Source organism: Oncorhynchus gorbuscha, linkage group LG19, assembly GCF_021184085.1.
Source record: "Oncorhynchus gorbuscha isolate QuinsamMale2020 ecotype Even-year linkage group LG19, OgorEven_v1.0, whole genome shotgun sequence".
NCBI lineage: Eukaryota > Metazoa > Chordata > Actinopteri > Salmoniformes > Salmonidae > Oncorhynchus > Oncorhynchus gorbuscha.
Window position 1 is genome coordinate 56,499,707 of NC_060191.1, and position 20,015 is coordinate 56,519,721.

A 20,015-nucleotide genomic window follows, 5' to 3' on the forward strand; every position below is an offset into this window, starting at 1 on the left:
TTCTATATATAAATTGTTCTTCTTAACAGAGTGAGAAGTAAAATTGCAACCACAATAACCCATGCTCTGCTGTGATACTGAAGAAAATGACCCTTCAGATAGGTGTGTAACGAGCACCGCCATACATAGCAAGACATTGCATGGCATTACTGTTATGGTGCTAGTCAATACAGCATATACAGCATCCAGTTATTAAGTGGTTATTACAGGATTGTGTGTGTGTGTGTGTGTGTGTGTGTGTGTGTGTGTGTGTGTGTGTGTGTGTGTGTGTGTGTGTGTGTGTGTGTGTGTGTGTGTGTGTGTGTGTGTGTGTGTGTGTGTGTGTGTGTGTGTGTGTGTGTGTGTGTGTGTGTGTGTGCTTATCAAAAACAGTGGTTTACATTTCCATTCAATGTATGGATGTGCAAATCAGATCAAACTGCTTGCATTTAGCAAATGCTGTGCTGCAGTGGTTATTATGCTAAACCTGTTGAATTGACTTCATTAAAGAGATTCATAAACAGTTACCTCATACTAAATTGGAAAGAACATAGAAGAGAAATAATCTACATTGACGTTTTACTATTTTGAAATATAAAATATAGATAAGGTAAGAGATGATCGGTCCAAAGAAAATGTGTTATCATTCAAATTGTATATTTTCTATTTTTATTAAAAACTCACAATTGTTTTCAACATGTTGTATTTATACAGTGAATGGTCTAATATGCACTGGAGGTCACATAAGCTTAGGTTTATTAGAACAATAACAGACATACCATGAGGGTTTGATATTTAAAGAAAGTAGCAGCTGGTAGCTGCATATTCGACCATCAATTAAATGGTTTGGATTTTCATTTGAAGACACAAAAATAAAACCTGTCTAAGTAAGTTATATTAACAACTTTATGAATGTTTTTCAGCACACTAAAAAAATGAAGAAGTAAATTACTCCTTAGCATTTTTTAACACTTTGTCTCAACACATTCTGCAGATGATGGTGCAAAGCACTTTTACAGTATTTGTGCTATTTTTTATTTGGCAACTGTCTACTTGTGTTTTTTGTGTGTTTTTTTGTAAACAACATCTTGTACAAACTAGCACAGTGAACCACAACCCCAGCAAATGTGTTTGTCTTCATACAATATAAATAAAATCAATACAAAAGTTTGGTTGGTTGCTTGGAACATTTTATCTTAATCAACAGATTCTAAAACATGGTTTGATACTTTTAACTCCTGAATTAAATATATTACGTAAACAGTTGACTGTTCTAGTCCCTTTCAGATCCCCATTAAATGATTTTTAGAAGGTAGACTTCATTTAACAACATTTCAAGTTCTGTTCAATTTAAATAAAGGGTTCACAAGCCATATAACTTTGCCTTTTGTTTCCCTTTTGAAGGCCAACTTCTTGAGATTTGGTGGTTTGATTTTTTTTTACCAAAAAAAAAAGAAAACTGTCTGGATGGAGAGAAAAAAGCATTTCCCCTGGCCTTCAGAAATATATTTAGTGTCAAAAAGGTTGTTTAAGTGTTAATATGGCAGAGCCTTGAGAGGCAAAGAGGTCTGAGGAGCTTTTGAATAAATACAAGGGACACGTCTAGTGCCATAAATAGAGTCTGACGCCTTTCAGCCTTCTTCTAATGCCAGCGGCGCAGGTTAGCGTTCAGACCAACCACCCTTCCTTCTTTTTCTGTAAAGCTGTTGAGTCTTTGACAGTAGCTAATGATGTTTTTGTGGATTTGGGACATATTACTTGTTTTCAGAATGGTTGTTTTCCCAGTGGCATGTGTTTGGAGGGGCGTCACTGTGCTAGGCCACTGACAGGAGTCAGGAAGGGTCACAGCCATGGAGAGCAGGGGCCCGGGGTCGACAGGGGCCCACAGGGTCAACAGTCACACACAGTCTTTTATGTGCCCAAGTCCTTATTCGGGTTTTAAAAAAGAAGCAATCAAAACATCAACACAATACCAAGGTAAATGCTTACAACCACATTGTCCACGTTTTGATTTTCGCCATATTTATTTTCCCTGCAAAAAAAATATAATATGGGGAAATTAAATAAATAAATAAATAAATAAATGATTGACAAAAAAATATTTGACTGGTGTTGCTGCCCCTACCCTTGCCCGCTCTCCTTTCCTCCCCAATTGAATCTCTCGGTGGTACAGTCCGCTCTCTTGAGCTACCAGACGGTGCCCTCGTTCATTTCCGAGGGTGCATGGGACAGGTGGTTGCCGTATCCGCTGCCATTGAGGGATAGTGAGGTAAAGGGCGGGCTGGGGCCGTACACCTCAGAGGAGATGCTGTGCATGGGCCCCGGGATGCCTGGCTCTGGGCTGGGCGAATCCCCAGGGTGGTGGGACATGATGTCAGAATAGCGCTGCACCTCACTGGAGGGGTGGTGCCCGGGCAGGGGATGGTCCATACCACCTAGAGGGGTGCCCGTTGGGCCTGAGGAGGGCACGAAGGGGAGGTCTACGGGGGTCTGTGCCTGCGACGACGGAGGCCCCTGAGGAAAGAAGTCATAGTTCCCTCCTGGACCGTAGTACTCACTTTGATAATCTGCAGATCAACAAAAAAAATCTGGGTTAGCCTGGGAACAATAGGGTGAGTAAAAATGATTTCAGAGATTTTCAGGAATTCATTGAATATACATAGCCTGAAGTTGCATAGGGAGAAACCCTCGCCGTGGCACATTAGTCAAAGTTACACTTAAATCAAAAATGCAATTGGGTGGGGAGAACAACGCCGCCGCAAAATTAATTAAAATGGGGACCATTTCATCAGCGATTTTACCTCCTGAAATCAATGTTTCATTTCAGCAGAATAGTATTAGGCCCACTGCACACCACAAAGGACCAGAGTCCACCACACACTATTGATATCCACAAAACATGTTATGAAAATTGAAATAAGGACGCACATACTTCACTATAATCAAGAAAGCCTACATTATTATTTTTCAAGGGCAGCAGGTAGCCTAGTGGCTAGAGCATTGGGCCAGAAACCGAAATGTTGGTAGTCTGAATCCCCAAGCCGACAAGGTGAAAAATGTGTTGATCTGCCCTTGAGCAAGGCACTTAATCCTATTTCCAGGGCTGCAGTAAATAGCTGATCCCTGGCCGTTACCCTAATCTCCACGGGTGTCTCAGGGGGGAGCTGGGATATGCAACAAAAAAAAACACTTTCATTTCACACCTCACACTTGTACAGGTTACCCACTTGTACATGCAGTGAAACAGGACAAATATAAGCACCCCCCTATTTAAAACCATACCGTTACATTTCCCCAAAACAGTGTTGTGTCCTTGGAAAAGGAGTAGATACACATTTTAGATTGACGTTGTGTATTAATAATTTCTCATATTCAACTACTCTCTCCGATCAACAACATTCTAAATATTCCTCAAAGTAACACACAATGACTGTCACAACCAAATATGTTTCAAGCTCCTTCCTAGGAAAACAGAAGGCCTACAAATGCACCTTTCTTGCATGTGAATGTCATCTTGTAAGGAAAACAGTAAAGACAATTCGGTCAGTGAGATAATGCAATGGCTTGGAGCCCTCTCTAACTAACCCCTTGACCGAAATTGCATGGATGAGTTATTTATTAACGAACCCGTTCCAGACAGGGATCACAGGGAATGCAATGGCATTTGGTAATGAGCATCTTCCTCTCTTAATACAGTTTGAATGTTGACGTAATATACCTAACATACATAGAAAATAATAATAGTGTTCTAGCGATTATTTATTCATATTTAACGACACATTTAGGCCAATTATATTAACTGTTATTGGGCGCTGTTTGGCTTACATGGACACCATAACAAGATGTATTCTCCATACTACTGTAATTGTTATTTTTATTAGGCCTATTTTATGTCTTTTCTTTCTAGTTTGGACAAATGGGTCAGACGATTGGAGTCTATAATCTGAGACATTTAAAGAGTTATTTCAACATTTACATTTTGACAACATCAATTTCTCCCTTTAGACCTTTTTGTGGTGTTTTTGCCAAATGCGTAAATCGTTAATTATCTCTCATTGTAATAAGTCGTATATGACTTTTTTAACACCTGAAGATTTGGCACAGCATCCCAACTAATCCATCTCTAGATAATGTCCATCCATACTCAAAACATTTTAAAGCTCTCTTCTCGGTGTAGGTCCTATTCCAATGATGTGTGTTGAGCTCATCTGATAAGCCATGATGGTAATCAAAGGCGCCCTGGGGCAGCGCGACAAATGGAAACAGCGCTTAGCGGACACATGTCAAATGATTCGACATTTCAGACAAACATGTGAAACCGGTAAACCCGCTGGGACACCCAAGCCGTTTCATCACTCTTCTTACCTCCGTAGTATGAGAAAGGACCGTTTGGAATTAATTCCCCGGGTTCCAGCCGGTCCACTAACGTTCTCATTCTCCTCGGGCTCCGGAAGAACGCGTGCCGTCTCGCGCCCAGGGCGCTCAATTGCTTCATACGTCGCTCCTTGGACCGCCTGTTCTGAAACCATACCTACGAAGCACAAAAGTCAGCATAGAGCAACGTTAATGAAAATGAAATGGATTGGAAGGCTTGAAGTGCAAATATTACGGCTGGAGCGTTGGAGACGAGAGAGGGGCTCACAGCAAAGATTGCCTCTGTATCCAAAATGACGTTTGAACACATATCTCGATATATTAAGATAAATAATTGAATGCACACAGGATGTAAAGCTACAGAATCCATATTTGATAGTCAATCAAATAAAAACAAACACTTTACTTCACTATAGATCGAAAACTTTTTTTCGTTGAAATATCATTATAGATTGGTAGCCTATATAAAAAGTAGCCTAACTCTAATATCAGATCTATTCCAACAATATAAGCATTATGTATGGTGTCATTTTGTTTACAATTATTACTGCTTTACCGTTATATTATCATTGCTTTGTTTATAGATCCGTGATCAACAACAAAGCAATGCCTAGGCCATGTGTAACATGGGTGCCCTTTTTGTGCCGGAGCGCGCGCTGCCCTGCATGGTCGTCAGGTTCTGTGCGTGGTGACTCGATGGTGTAAAGTCTTATTCCTGGGATAATATTACTATTAATTATCGTCACACCAGTCGCACAGATCTAACCTCAGTTTAATGTTATTTTAACCCTCCATTTACCCCGAGTAAGGAGGCTGCAGCGGGAACTTTAAAAATCTACAATTAATACTTAATAGGAGGGTTGTTAGCAATATATTACACGGCTCTGCGAGGTTATTATTTCGTAATCTATATATCCACCCTTGAATTCCTTCGGCTAATTATGCTCTTCCTTGAAGCTCTTAAATATCATAGATTTTTTTTTCACTTGATCTGCCTTCAATTTTTTGTCATTACATGACCACGTCCCCGCAGCACTCGCCCTATCAAGGGAGACACTCGGCGGTGTGGATGCGCTTATTTGTACATACGATATATTGTCCCAACTTAGGTACTACGATACAGAGACCAACTTAAACATTCAAAATCAGGTGTGTATCTTCAATAGCCTAATTTTCAACTCTTGAAAATAGGCCAAAAATATTGCCGCCAAACAAAAAAGGCTTCCAAATGATAGGCCTAGCTGACTTCTTTTGCATTAGGTAATGCAATTTGTCAAAATTAAATACCACTGGTAATAATAATAATAACAATAACAATATTATTCATAATACAATTATTCATAATAATTGTGTTTGTTGTTGTTATTATTTGTCAATATACGGCATGCTTATTTGAAATGATTTACGCTATACTAGACTGGGGGTAAGGAGGCATTTTGAAGTCTCCTGAACAGATTTCTGCGTTTACACTTGACTGAAAATGGTCACAGCATGGCTAAATGTGGTCGCAAAACGTGATGGTCCAGCGTTGCCAAGACTCCCATCGCTCTCACCAGTCTCACGCCAGTTGGCGTGTTTACCCATCCTGCACGCCAAGAATAAAAAATACCCATATAAATTACGCTTTCCAAATAAACCTCGATGACAGCCAATCTTTCGCTCTTTCAAGTCAATGTGACCATGCAATTTCTAGGCAACCCCATCTTTAAGCGGGAAGGCAGATGAGAAAGGAGCGGAGTGATTGTGATCAGGCCTCTGTTTGTGGCGAACTGTTGACAGGGTGCCCAACATGGAGATACTTTCAATAAAATACAAGCTGCTATATCACACGCTATAAGTGTGTAACCCTGAAAGCGCACAAGGTGAGGGTCCCTCACTCCCCCCACTATACGGTTCTCATTCACTCCCATACCAATACAACATGAGCTGCATCAGGAATTACATTCATGTCATTATAGTGCATTTGTCTTTGCCATTACCTGAATGACTCTCATGTTCAGCCCCGTCTCCTGCGCGAGCTGCTCCCTGATGTGTCTCGTGGGTTTGGGGGTGGCAGCGAATGCCGCTTTTAGGGTCTCCAGTTGCTTTGCTTTGATGGTGGTTCGCGGTCCACGTCGTTTACCGCCAAGGTTCTCGCCATCGTTCTCATTACTACCCGTTTCTTTGTCCGACAGATTGGCTATTTCAGAGTCCTTCACATCGTCCTGTAACTGATCTTGAGAATCCGGGGATAAACTTGGGTCGCTACATGCTGTTACTGTGAAAACGAAAAAGGACAGAAAACGCTTAGACACACAGTCCATTTGTAGACCTATAATTTCAATACAATGAGGAATATGAATTATTACTAGTGGCCTATTTGTGTAGGCCTTTATAGCCTTACTAAAATATATATATTTAATTATAAATTGATATAGTATTAAACAATAGGACTACCTGAAATAATAACCGATGCAGATTTAAATTATTATTTTTTGAACACTATTTGTGTTCTCTATTATCTTTTAGCGCCGAATTCATTAAACATGTCAAAAAAATAAGCCTACGATAAAATCAATAGGCTTCTGGGTCTACAATAGTCATACAACCCGATAATTAACATCTATGCAAATATAATTGGATATTTTGGCTTACAAATCCAAAGAAATCATCAGCAATAGTGTGAAAATATAGGCAATGCAATTGCGCAAATGGTTATTTCTGTTTTTACAATCAAATCAAATAGTTTAGGCATAGGGCCTACCCTACATGGAAGAGCACGATGCATGATTATTCAACACAGAACTGTGGGCGGAACAAGTCACATCCGTCACTATTTTTTATTTTTTTTATTTTACCTTTATTTAACTTGGCTAGTTAGTTAAGAAAAAAATATTATTTGCAACGACGGCCTAGGAACAGTTGGTTAACTGCCATGTTCCAGCGGCAGAACGGCAGATTTGAACCTTGTCAGCTCGGCGATTCGATCTAGTAACACTTTCGGTTACTAGTCCAACGCTCTAACCACTAGGCTACCTGCCGCGCCACTAGTAACGATGCGCCCAAAATGATGAAGCCAATTTGACCGTATAGGCCTACCTGAGAGAAGGTTTGTGTCTTTCCCATTGCTGTGGGTTAGATAATCTTCTTTGCAGACAAATTTATTTTCGTCTATGATGTAGAGCTCCTCTCCCGTGGACAGCTGTTTGTTACACATCATGCAGGTGAAGCAGTTGAGATGAAACACTTTGCTCCTTGCCCTCCGGACCAAGTCGTTCGGCGAGATGCCCTGAGAACAGCCCGCGCACTTTGTCCCAAACCTCCTGCGAGGGGACAGAGGAAGAATGCACTATTAAAATGTATTTAGGCGCAAAACCAAACAGTATATGTTAGTATACAACGATTGAATATTGAGAGTGTGAATAAATACATATATAGTTTTTAAATATAGATCACTGCGTAGTCTCAGAAAAAAAGTTGCTATCTAATAATAATAATAATATATGCCATTTAGCAGACGCTTTTATCCAAAGCGACTTACAGTCATGTGTGCATACATTCTACGTATGGGTGGTCCCGGGGATCGAACCCACTACCCTGGCGTTACAAGCGCCATGCTCTACCAACTGAGCTACAAAAGGGTTCTTCGGCTTTCCCCATTGAAGAATCCATTGAATAACATTTTTGGTTGCAGGAAGAACCGTTTAGGGTTCAATGTAGAACCCTTTCAACAGAGGGTTCTAGATGGAACCCAAAATAGTTCTACCTTTGACCAAAATGGTTCTACCTGGAACCAAAAAGGGTTCTCCTATGGGGACTGTAGAATAACCCCTTGGGAACCTTTTTTTCTAAGAGTGTAACCCTAACCTCTGCCTCTCAGTTGCAATGGTTCACGATGAGAATGATTCCATAATTGCCATATGTGGTCCTGTTCATTATAATTATTGTTAGCTGTAGTAGGCCCTGTACATCGATTATATTTCTGCATTCATTGTCAACGGACACATTTTCTTACTTTGCCGAATCAACAAAATATTTGTTCCATTATAAACACGTTTTTGTGTAAATAAGAGAACTGCGTAGAATCGCATTGTAGGCCTATTTAGACCTAATGAAAAGACATGTTAGTGTTGTCCATCCTGAAATGTAGATGATCATTATGAAAAAGAATACATCCTTTATAACACAAAACAACAGCCCTAAATGTGTAATCCAATTAGGAAATAATACACATTGCAATATACAAGTTAGTACTTTAATATGTGTGATGATCCTCTTTTTGTTGATTGTAACGGAAACTAATGTGTATTGAGATTATGGACACTGATTGTTGACTGCAAGTCTGTGATTGCATTGTCTGCTTGTTTGATCTTTTAAAGAGGTTAGTTATTTAAATCCACTTATCAAGTCCTTCTCACTGGAGCCGTGCAAACACAGGGGCCTAGGCAGATAGCTTTGCCACTGGGCCGAGATACACACTTCCTCCACACTACCCCGATGAAGTATTGATTCTAGCCGCTTCTCTGCACCTCTACGCCTTATAAACAACGTGTGATTGATTTCCTTCATAACCCATACCGAGGACGAGTACACACGCGTTTAATGTTGCTGTCCATCTTTTAGCATAACAATACAAATGAACAAGCCTTTAATTACTGTCTCTCCTAATCAAAGCTTCTGAAGCAACACCTCCAAGTCCGCCGTCACACCTAGCACTTAGAAATTCTGAAGGAATTGGATGCAATCTTATTTGTCTTTTAACCATATTAGAAATGAGTACAGATAATATTTTTGAGTGGTTAATGTATTAATACGTGCCATATATAATACATTCCATGAAGTGTTTAGCTTTGAATATACCTATAATTTTGTTATAGGCAACTTATAATGGTAAATGTTTTGAGAGCATATTGGCTTAACAGTTTTCTAAAGTACAATTTGAAGGTATGAGGTGTAAATATTAAGTCTTCAGATGGTTTTGCTCTACTTTTGTGTTCATTAGTTCAGAAGTTAGAGAGTCACCTCTTTTCTTTGTTTTTTTTACACTAAACAAATGACAGAGTTTATATGTTCATTATTAACCAATAATACATTATATCGAAAATGTTTCGTATTTGCAATATCCTTATGAGTCTTTTTTAAAGAATAATATGCATTTGTCTGAGAACATTAGGATAGTAATTGTTACCTTAGCAGAAACACGGAAATGCTTATCCAAGACTACACATCTGAAATAATCATTACTGTAGTAAAGGACGAATGAAAGGGAGCAAGCACCCACCAGTCAAGCTTACCTAAAGAAGTCGTTTTTGCAATATAGTTTCCCCTCTCGAGAAAAGCATTTCTCTGTTAAATTGCATTTACATTCGCAGCACTGTACGCACTTGACGTGCCACGCTCTGTCCAGAACATTGAGGAGAAACCTGTCCAGTATAGGCCTCTCGCACCCGGCACAGTGGACCATCCTCTTTGGATTTGCACCCACTCCGCAACCGTGGTCTGTTCAGCCTCCTGAGGTTGTGGTCGTCTCACTCACACTCTTGACTTGAGCAGAAAGCAAATCAACACACCGGTTATTGGATGTTTTGTATTTGGAGTATTTGGTTCCGTTTTCGCTCGGATGTCCTGGATCAATGTGTTCACATAAACAGTCGATGGGTAGCCTGGTCGCTATCCTACCTCTTATACTCTCCTCTGAAGTGGTCAGCATGGAGGTTTATAGGATCCAAGTACAGGATGGAGACCGTTCGCCAGGATGAGTCCGCCCAGGTGAGGTAGTCAAAGCCTTAGACGCCTCGAAAGTCAGTCCTTCGGATCCTCTTCCATACACCAAACACACGTCGGTTTAAATGTAGCCAATCAAATGGCAAAAAATATCAAGCCACCTCTGAAGATTGGCTATAATGTGAGAACCATAGCCTATCAGCAAGTATCCGTAGTCATCAAAGTGAAGCATTGGCCGAAAAAGCAACGTGTGCCAGTCGCTGTTGAAGACGCACATCTAACAAAATTGTTTTGGGGCAATACTGTCACACAGAAAGACGCGCGTGCCTATAAATAATTCAATGTTCTTTGACATGACCGCTTATCCACTGTTTAGGACCCGATGAGAATCGAAATAATTTCCTATCAAAATACTTTAAGGAAAAAGTGTGTTTCCTCCGGCTCTGTTGGCTACCTGTCCCCTCGAGTTCTCTTTTGGTAAATGATGCTAGTGATGGTAGGATGCGTGTGACATCTCTGTGCAGGATTGACGCTCCGCGTTGTCTGCAGTACTCTGCATGTTCCTGAAAGCACACGAGCCAGCCTTATTCACAGTCTCGTGACGTCATGCAGTGGAGAAGCCAATCAGCAGCGCGCAATGCAAGTAACTATTAGCTATCCCTTCAAAGACGAGCCGGTGCATTCTGTTCTATTTATGGGGAACTGAAGAAACCAATTGTCAAATATTCCTAGAAACTATCATATGTTAGTGAATGTATGTGGGCGGAAAGACAACGACCGTTGAGGTAAAAACAGCACAATCACCAGCTTATCAATTGTGTGCGGCGAGGAAATGGACGTGAAGAATCATTTCATAAGGTAGATATGGGCATCTTAACGTTCTCTCCTGATCCTGCATGGATCCTCCCCATGCGCGAGAGAGAGGTCGTCTTAGTTTAAAAACAGTAGTAGTAACATTGGAATATATCTTATATTCATATAACAAAATTGGATGGAATGCATGCTTTTGTTACATTTGTATTGTTTGGTAAACATCGCATTTTGACTAAGTTTTAGCATATAGTATACAGGCTACAGAAGTGAATTGACTTCTCCCGTACAATACGTTATCATGTTAACAATGACAATAGATACGTCATACATTTGATTTCAGACTTAAGTTGACCAAATGTTTTTTGTTAGATTGTACAGCCTCTCCAATGCGCCAAGACGCTGGTGGCGCCGTACGCTTTAGTGAGTGTTCTCTTGGTTGCGGCTGAACAAATCTTAGATAATAGTTTAGAGACAAATTTCAATCATGTGTACATCACCTAAGGGAAATTAAGTCAATATGCGTTAGAAATGAGTATTTACCCAAAACGGGAATTAAGTTTCACAATTCGAAATAATCAGAGGTATAGTCTATGTCCTGGTGGCTGGGTTTGTTTCATCATATGCTTTTACTTGAAATGTTTTTCTTGACAGCTGCACAGTCTTCTCCGTACCTTTTATGCATGTTATCATTTATTTGCCATGATCCTTATTTAATCACTATGTAAATCCACATTTCCCACCAATGCATCTCAGCAGTGCTGTGCTCTCTTTGGTCTTTTGTTGAGCATAGGGGATGTGAAAGACGAAGAGGCTCAAAAGTTTACAGGTTACTAGATCATTGTGACAGTTGCTGATGGCGTCAACACATTAGGACGTTTAATTAAGTCCGTTCAATCCACTTACCAGAAGAGGAGCCAAAACACATTACCTAGAAGTTTGCATACTTCGAAATAGTTAAGGCTATGCATTATGTAGGCCTATTGAAAACTCTGAGTGTTATCATATCCAGGTGTTTTACAGGACCAAGCCTGCTCTTCATTTTATAGGAATGATGTCTAAATGTTCTTACTACTGATGCGTTTGTAGTTGGGTTAATGGTGACTTACAATATCCAGCCATCACATTTCTTAGTTTTGCATTTCTTAGTTTTGCATTTGTTTTTAAATCATCCTTCATAGATCTGTCTTTAAAGCTCAAGGAAAGTTGAATCGTCTTTGAATCGTTTGAGGTCTTTCTTTCCCAAATTAACATATGTAAAATTATAGCTTAATAAATATAGTATTAACTATAAAGAAGTTGTGGTAGTTTTATTTGTGAAGTGTTGATAATAAATGCTTTATGACTGATTGGTTACCTTCAGACAGTGGGAGGGAAAGGGATGCCAAGGGCAACATATAAACTCACATGTAAGGTTGGAAGTTCGCACTTGTCACCGGGTGACACCGCAACAGGGAGGCCTATGAGATTACATTTCTTCACTGCACCTAATCTTACATCATCACTATCTCACTTCTCTCACACCCACGTGCACGTGCACGTGCACGTGCACGCGCGCGCACACACACACACACACACACACACACACACACACACACACACACACACACACACACACACACACACACACACACACACTGACGGGCAGCGGTGAGTGGTACCCTATGTCAGTTATTTATATTTTAGCGGCGTACTTTTGTGCAAACGTTCCAGTCTGAAATCTGGAATCAATAGCACGACCCCTCGTGCATATGGGCTGCTTCTCATGTAAAACGGAGGCGAGGGCAAGAGAAGGCCGCGACCAGCCCCATACTATAAAAACACGGTGACAGCTGCCTCAGAGCGTCTGGGGATCGCCTCTTGACTGCGGCACCCTTTCGATGACAAGTGTTTTTCCCGGGAAAGAATAACAGATAAGAGACGAAAACACAACATAATATTTCTGGTATTTCTCTTTCACTCTCTCTGCGTATGACTGTGAGAGCTTTAAATTCATCTGCTAAGCGTCTGGTTAAATTTCTACCAACATCTCACTAAGAGAGAGAGAGAGGGAGAGGGAGAGGGAGAGGGAGAGGGAGAGGGAGAGGGAGAGGGAGAGGGAGAGAGGGAGAGGGACAGAGAGAGAGAGAGAGAGAGAGAGAGAGAGAGAGAGAGAGAGAGAGAGAGAGAGAGAGAGAGAGAGAGAGAGAGAGAGAGAGATTGTGGGAGACAATTGTCGGAAGGAGGCTTTTGACAGTTAGGCGATGAAACTAAAGTCAGCCTCAAATTATAGCTTGAAATGTTCAGATTTTCAGTGGCGCTTAATAGGGAGACACTATTATGTGAGATATCTAGCCTTCCAGAAATTAAATTTCAACATACGAATTTGTAATTTAAGTTTCAAAGTGGCGAGAGTAGCGTAAGGCTGTCATATCATAGCCTATACCTCCAGCTCTGACTGGGGGGTGTAAAGTATTCTTACACCTAGACTAGGCTACTAACATATGGGAAATACATCCACACTAAATAGCTGTAAATAAATAACTTGTTATTTTCAGCACCAGTAAAATCTGACTTGTCACACAGAGAATAATCTTTCCTGATTTAGAAGAATAAACCATTCAGTACAGCATAACCCACAGAATGAGATTAATTCATGAATAAAAACGAAATCAGACAGATATGAATATCTCAGGACCCCTCGAGGCAATGACGCGATTAACTGCAAAAGGATTACTGCTGTAATACGTTATAGGAGTACAAATGTTCCCCAGTCAATGCTTTTCGTTTCATATCCAGAAGGGGTCCATTCGAATTGTATTTACCCAAAAAGAAAAAGCATAGGCCTACCATAGGCCTACCTACCTGGCATACCTACCTGGCATACCATGCACAACTGAAGAGACCTAAAGTTCCTGAACTTAGTTTCACCAAAATTCTAAGATAGGCACAACAAAACAATAGGAGGCAGGCCTCTATATAATTGCATAGCTGCCTCTTCAGTATATTTCCTCACTTTATGTCCATACTCAGCGACAGACTGCTCCAAGGGGAGCTTGGTTTTACTACTGCACTTTTACAGTATATGCAACGAGCAACGTATGGAGCAGGCTAGAGGGAGCCATCGATAGAAAAACGCAAAACCAAACCGGGCTCTAAACAGGGCATGACCTAAACGTATCTCATTGCACATAATTGCCTGTCAAAAGATGAGACCTGCTCTGTTGAGTAGGATATGTCAGATTGGCTACTTACTTTTTTTGAAGCATATGTTATTGTCTGTGTTGACCTGAACTGCATACATAGCTTACTCTGTCAGCGGTGGTAAGGTCTATATATATATATATATAAAAAAATAATGTGACATGTGTAGGCTATTCTTATTTTGAGCACTTTTGTCTGCATTTCTATTCTATGTTATTCTATTCTATTCCATTCTTACTTGTCATGCAATCAGACAATCCCCTGATACAACTTAGCCAAAAACGTAATGTTGCCTACATTGGCTTCTACAGGCCTTGGCCAAGTGTAATATTTTAAAACCTAAATAGAGCCCACTTTAAATTAAATCACAATCTGTTTTCTAAAATAAATGATACAGTAATATTCAAAACAATGGCGTGGATTTATGGAAGCCAGGCTTCACCAAAAAATCTACCAATAAAAAATAAAAAAGTATAATATATAAATAGTATTTTGTCTCTCCGTGTTTCATAATGTTCCGTCAATTCGCAAGAGGCTGAATGTATCTCACAGGAGAAAGCTTCCGAGCGAGGGAAACAGCGCCCCTCTGTCTCTCTATGTGTAGGCCATCTATCTGATGCTGTCTGGTCCAAACGAGTATGACATTGTTGCCACCCGTAGTATTGAAGGCATGGGAAGCCAGTGAGTTTCAAGCCTCCCTTGACATTTTTTTTTTGTCAATCAGCATTGAACTAAACTGAGCGAGCTCAACTGTGAAGGGTCCTGGTCCACTAAAAAAAGGTGTCAAGGGAAGACAGTTTCGATTTGGCGTCACTCCTATCAAATCCCATTGAGAGCATACATCATTGACAGAAAAACGTGAATTGTTGCATCTTGTTTTGTTGTTGTCCTCCGGTGGCTAGCTAGCCAGCTAGATACAAATTGGCCCCAAATTAGCCATGGATGGAGATAGGGATTTGGACTGGCCTGAGAGGATGGAAGTGTAATATGTAGGTAGATGTAGGCGAATGTTAAGGCTAATGTTAACTAGCTAACGTTATCCCTGAATGGAAGTTAGGCTAGCGAGCAAGCAAATTCTCCAGAACAACAGTAAATAAAAGCGGGTACTGTATGACAGAGTGATAGACTGTTTCTTCAACATGAAAGAAAGGAGGATGGAATTGGCATTTCTCCACAAGTAAGGGGAGTCAACATGTTTTTCTACTTGCACGAACGCACACACGCACAGAGAAATCAGAACATTGGACAGCCACATCATATTTAGTTTACTTTAATTGGGCAAAATTATTTTTGGTATCTTTTAGTTGTCACTGTATTAGACTAAGCATAGGTGATTTGATGATGTTGAAATGTTGAAGTTGAAATGGTGCTGGAATAGTGGAGGCAGCTCCTGTTATCTTTGCGACTTGCGGTAACTCTCCGTGATTCTAAATCAATAGTTGTTTAGTGGTTCGAAAATGTTGGAAACATTAACTTGCCTGACCATGCTGTAGGTAATGTAACTGTCTGTTACTGTACATGCAATATGCTTTGTGGACTTCACTGGACAGAGGTTGCTATCCGGTTTTGTGATAAAACAAAAGGTGTGCCACTCATCCTAGTTGCCCTCATCCTAGTTGCAGTCGAAACGCTATTTCGTTTAAGATAATGATTAGCCTACTTTCAGGTCTAGTGAAAACATTTTCTGAAATGCATTTTTTTAATCAACAAAAACAATATTTTAGTTTGGGCTATTCAATAGGCCTACGTATGAGAAATACGCCTATACATTCAACAAAATAAGTTGTATTGTGTTGCTTCTGGTAGGATATGTTTGTGTGCTGCTGATACGTGACCGGGCGAGTGAGAGAGTTGAGAGTGGGCAGCGGACTCTGTGATCGCTAGCTGTGCAGACACGCCGTGACTCCGGTAATAAAGTGAGAAATATTACCCCTGACTGGAGCTTTGATCAGCTGAGCGCACCGGGGACCGCCGAGAGCACTGTCGGGGGGGGGGGGGGGGGGGGCTAGTGAGGAGCAGTGGGTCGGGCAGGCCTTCTCTATAGCCCCCACCGCGCCACAGCCCTGTTTGGGTGCAATCAGCATCCAGTAGGGACTTCAGAGGGGACACGGATAGGCACGTCCCATTCATAAGCACAAATTGAGTTTATACAAATTAATGTGTTGTTGTTTTTACTCTCATGTAATTCGTTTAGATTACAATTGAAAAGCTTTAAATAGATACGTCCTCTTTCTCAGACCTCATCTTTCCAAATCAAATATGAAAAAGGAATAGGCTAAATTAAACAATTTAATACTAGGCCTACGATTAAATTATAGACAATGCTGAAGATACATAAATTGGCCTTGGGACAAAACTATAAATTGCTGAAATGGGTGTACAACCAAATTGCAGATGAACAATTTTGAAAACAAAAGTGTACTGTAATGCTCCTTTTAGTAGGCCTAGGTTTATAACTGGACTATTTTCGGAATTATGCCTTACGTCGCAAAATAAGAAAAATGTGTGATGACAAATGTAGTATTGATCATGAATGCGTTGTTCATTCCTATTAAATCTTGAATGACTGATTATTATTGTTTGATTCCCATTCACTATAAATGAATTTGTTCTTAACTGACTTTCCAAGTTAAATAAAGGTAATAAATGAAATGCAAGACCGATATGTTGGAATTGTTTAGAATTATTAGTACATTTATTTTTTAAATGATATGTTGCTGTCATGAGAAAAATAATGAATACAATGTGAAACATCTAACAATGTTGGCATAGTTGAACAAATTCAAGCATTCAGATTCAATAGGCCTAAATTAAAATAAATAATTAATTAATATCTAAATAACTAACAAAATAAATAAAGAGTATGCCCTCTTTTTAACATTGAGAGTTAATATATTTCCTCACAAAATATGTTGGTATTATAATAAATAATAAATGGTATTGGATCATCGCAAAATACGTACTTCTGAAAAGGCAGCCACCATCAATAGCCTATACCGTTTTTATAGCGCCACATGCACCACGGAGCAAAGGGGCAGGGCGGGATCATTCTAATAGGGTGCGTAGGTTCACCATCAAGCATGTGATTTGGGTCGTATTCATAAAACGGCTTTATTTTCACCGCGTGGACAAGGAGGCAGGCGAGAGAGAGAGAGTGTGTGCTGTCACTCACCACAGCTCAAACAGAGCCCGGGCCACCGTGTGCGTCCGCGAGGTGAGGAGGGGCTGCCGCTCAGCTCAAGCCAACAGCGTGCCAAAACTGATTAGAAGGGTATAGAGACAATGTCTGAGCAGAATCACAGCACAGCAATATCATTACACAGCCCCCCCCTCTCCCCCACCCCAAATAAAAGGAATAAAAATATTTAAGAAATAATAGGCTATGGCTATCCTGTCCAATGTTATATGTCGAAATGTTGAATTGTGAATCAAAATGATAAATAAGGCTTCTAAAGATTGTTCTATCTTTGAAATGATACACTGTAAACAGGCCACATCTAGACTAGATAGCCTACCCAGGCCTACTCCAAAGACCGGCTGATTTTCCCTTGGATTTCTTGGAATCGGCACAAACATCTGCCAATGATGACCTCGCAGAATATTGACCCCAAACTCTACATAAACATTTTCCTGACTTTCCAACTCCATCGCAGAGAGAGAGAAATTCGATGGAACTTATAGATCTGCTCTGGCCGTCCCATCACCAGAACAGCTGCTGCTACTCTCCCCAACCCGATAATAAACACGCTGACATGACAACTGTGCTGCTTCCATGGCACTGGTCCGGTCTCAGCGTGAAATAGGCCTAAATGCAACTTTCTTTTCGGAAGACGGATGGGGCGAATCTCCCCGTCATCATCTTCCAGCCTCTTCCAAGAATGCAGAATGCAATTATATTGTTCTAATACTATGAGTAATTTAGAGAGAGACAGTGACGTGGGATCTATCTATGTAGGCCTATTATGGGCTATATTTAAGCAATCTCTCTTACTCATTGAACAACATCACAAAACATGTGCTATCCCACTGACCTTTCTTCGAGTACAGGCAATGCATATAACACTAGGGGGCGAATTCAATCTGAATAAAGAGGGAGGCCCACCCCAACTGTGATTTATTATTATAGGCCCATGCACTTGATTTTAATGTGGGGTCCTGTAGTTGGAGTGTTGCTGAATCCCAAAAGTGCTGATGTGACAGATAAAAAAAGCCTAATTAATCGAATTGACATCTGCTAGCTATAGCATCTTTATCCACATTAGAGCTTTACTCATATATAACAAATATATGTCAAACATATAGGCCTGCTCTAGTATACTCTCGTCTGAAATTGAAATCAGAGGGCATTTATGTTACAGAAAATACGGACCAGCAGAAAAGAGTATTATTATTATGACTCCCTTATGAAATATATAGAGAAAAGGTCTAGTCTTTGGGATCATTTGCTCTAGTTTAGATTAATGATTCTCCGTGCTTATTCTGCAATACGGGTGAAAGGGCTAGGATCACTAATGATTCTAATATAATGTGTGGTGATAACCACTCCCTTTGAGATATTATCGCGCAGTGGGCAATGCTCTGGGGACGGCCTGCGAGGCTGAAAAGTGGCAGATAGCTGCTGCACGGGAGCAGATTTCTGCGTTAAAACCCCGCTAGCATCCGCAGCCCTGGCCGTTGCTGATATCAAGTGCCCGGGGTTGATTTAAAATAGGCTACAGGGATGGCTGGATGATAGCTGGATGATGTATTTTGCGACTTATTTTTTAACTCAGTTTTTTTTTGTCAAATTAGAAAATGTGCACACAAGGTAGATGGTCATGTTGGATATCTAAGATACAAAAAAAAAGTGCAGAGTTAAAACCAAAATGCACTCAAGTAAAAAGTAGAATTGAGTTTAAATGTTCTCCAAGGTAGGCCTACATTTGTTGTTTCATTTAAAAAGGCAGAGAACGGTAAACCTATGATTCTTTAAAAATCTCAAACATTCTTCATCTCTTAAGTTTAACAACAGGGATATGAGGCAGGTCTCAACTTGCAGCGTACTTGGCAGTATTTGAACAAAACACACGAGTCATTGTTCTACCAGGGAACATGATCACTGAAAGCAGTGATATCATGCAAGGTATAAACATCCAAAGACACATACATATAGATGTATACCTCAGAAACATGTGACGATCCCTTCTAGCCTACTCCATTGGTTGAAGTTTTGAACAGAAACTAATTTGTGCATGAAACTATATAGTAGAAGACAATGCTCATTAAATCAAATATGCCTATGGAGAGAAAAATAAGCGAAGATAATTTAGAATGACTTATTATCTCAGTAATTTCCAATCAGAACTTTTACAAAGACGATTTTTACCTATGAAACGCTGCATTATTATCGACAAGCACTGATCAATAAGAACACAGTCCTTACAAACTTCTGTGGATGAATGCAGAGGATTAAAGATGGGCGAGGAGAGGAGAGAGAAGGAAGGGAGGAAGTGGGGAGCGAGAGAAGCTTGCTGGGCCGCGGGAGACGCACCACGGGCAATATCGTTCCATTCATCTTCATTGCCTTTTGTGTGCACAAAAAGCAACCCGTGCATAAGGTAAAGCCCGCATCAAAGCCGTGGCTTTATTTTATATCCTATAGATCAGGAGGGAGACAAAGCTTTATTTTCGCCAGGAGAGAGATATTTTACCTCTGCCTTACGGTTTTATGTTGGAGAGGTGTCAGCCAAAGGAAATGGATGGCTAATGCATAGGCAAAACGCCTCGCCTCGACATGCTGCAAGTCAGCGGCTGTTCGCAGGAGGAGAGCCGGGGATTTAAGGCCGGTGGGAGCCGAGCCAGGCATGGGATTGAGCGCTGGCTGGGTATATAATGTATTCGATCCCGTTACACACACGCACGCGCTCATACTCGCATGGAAACCAGGACGCACCACATTACGCACGAGCACACACGCACATTTACAC

The 20,015-nt window shown here is 40.6% G+C and overlaps 1 protein-coding gene across 1 annotated transcript; it reads right to left on the reverse strand.

Moving 5' to 3' along the window:
* Positions 1-691: 691 nt before the first annotated feature.
* LOC124006443 (LIM/homeobox protein Lhx1) lies at positions 692-10,582 on the reverse strand. Its single transcript, XM_046316460.1, has 5 exons — positions 9,627-10,582; positions 7,432-7,655; positions 6,333-6,610; positions 4,345-4,510; positions 692-2,546 (listed from the first exon to the last, which is right to left on the reverse strand). The coding sequence occupies exons 1-5, from the start codon at positions 9,794-9,796 to the stop codon at positions 2,167-2,169; spliced, it is 1,218 nt and encodes a 405-aa protein (XP_046172416.1). The 5' UTR covers positions 9,797-10,582; the 3' UTR covers positions 692-2,166.
* Positions 10,583-20,015: the final 9,433 nt, after the last annotated feature.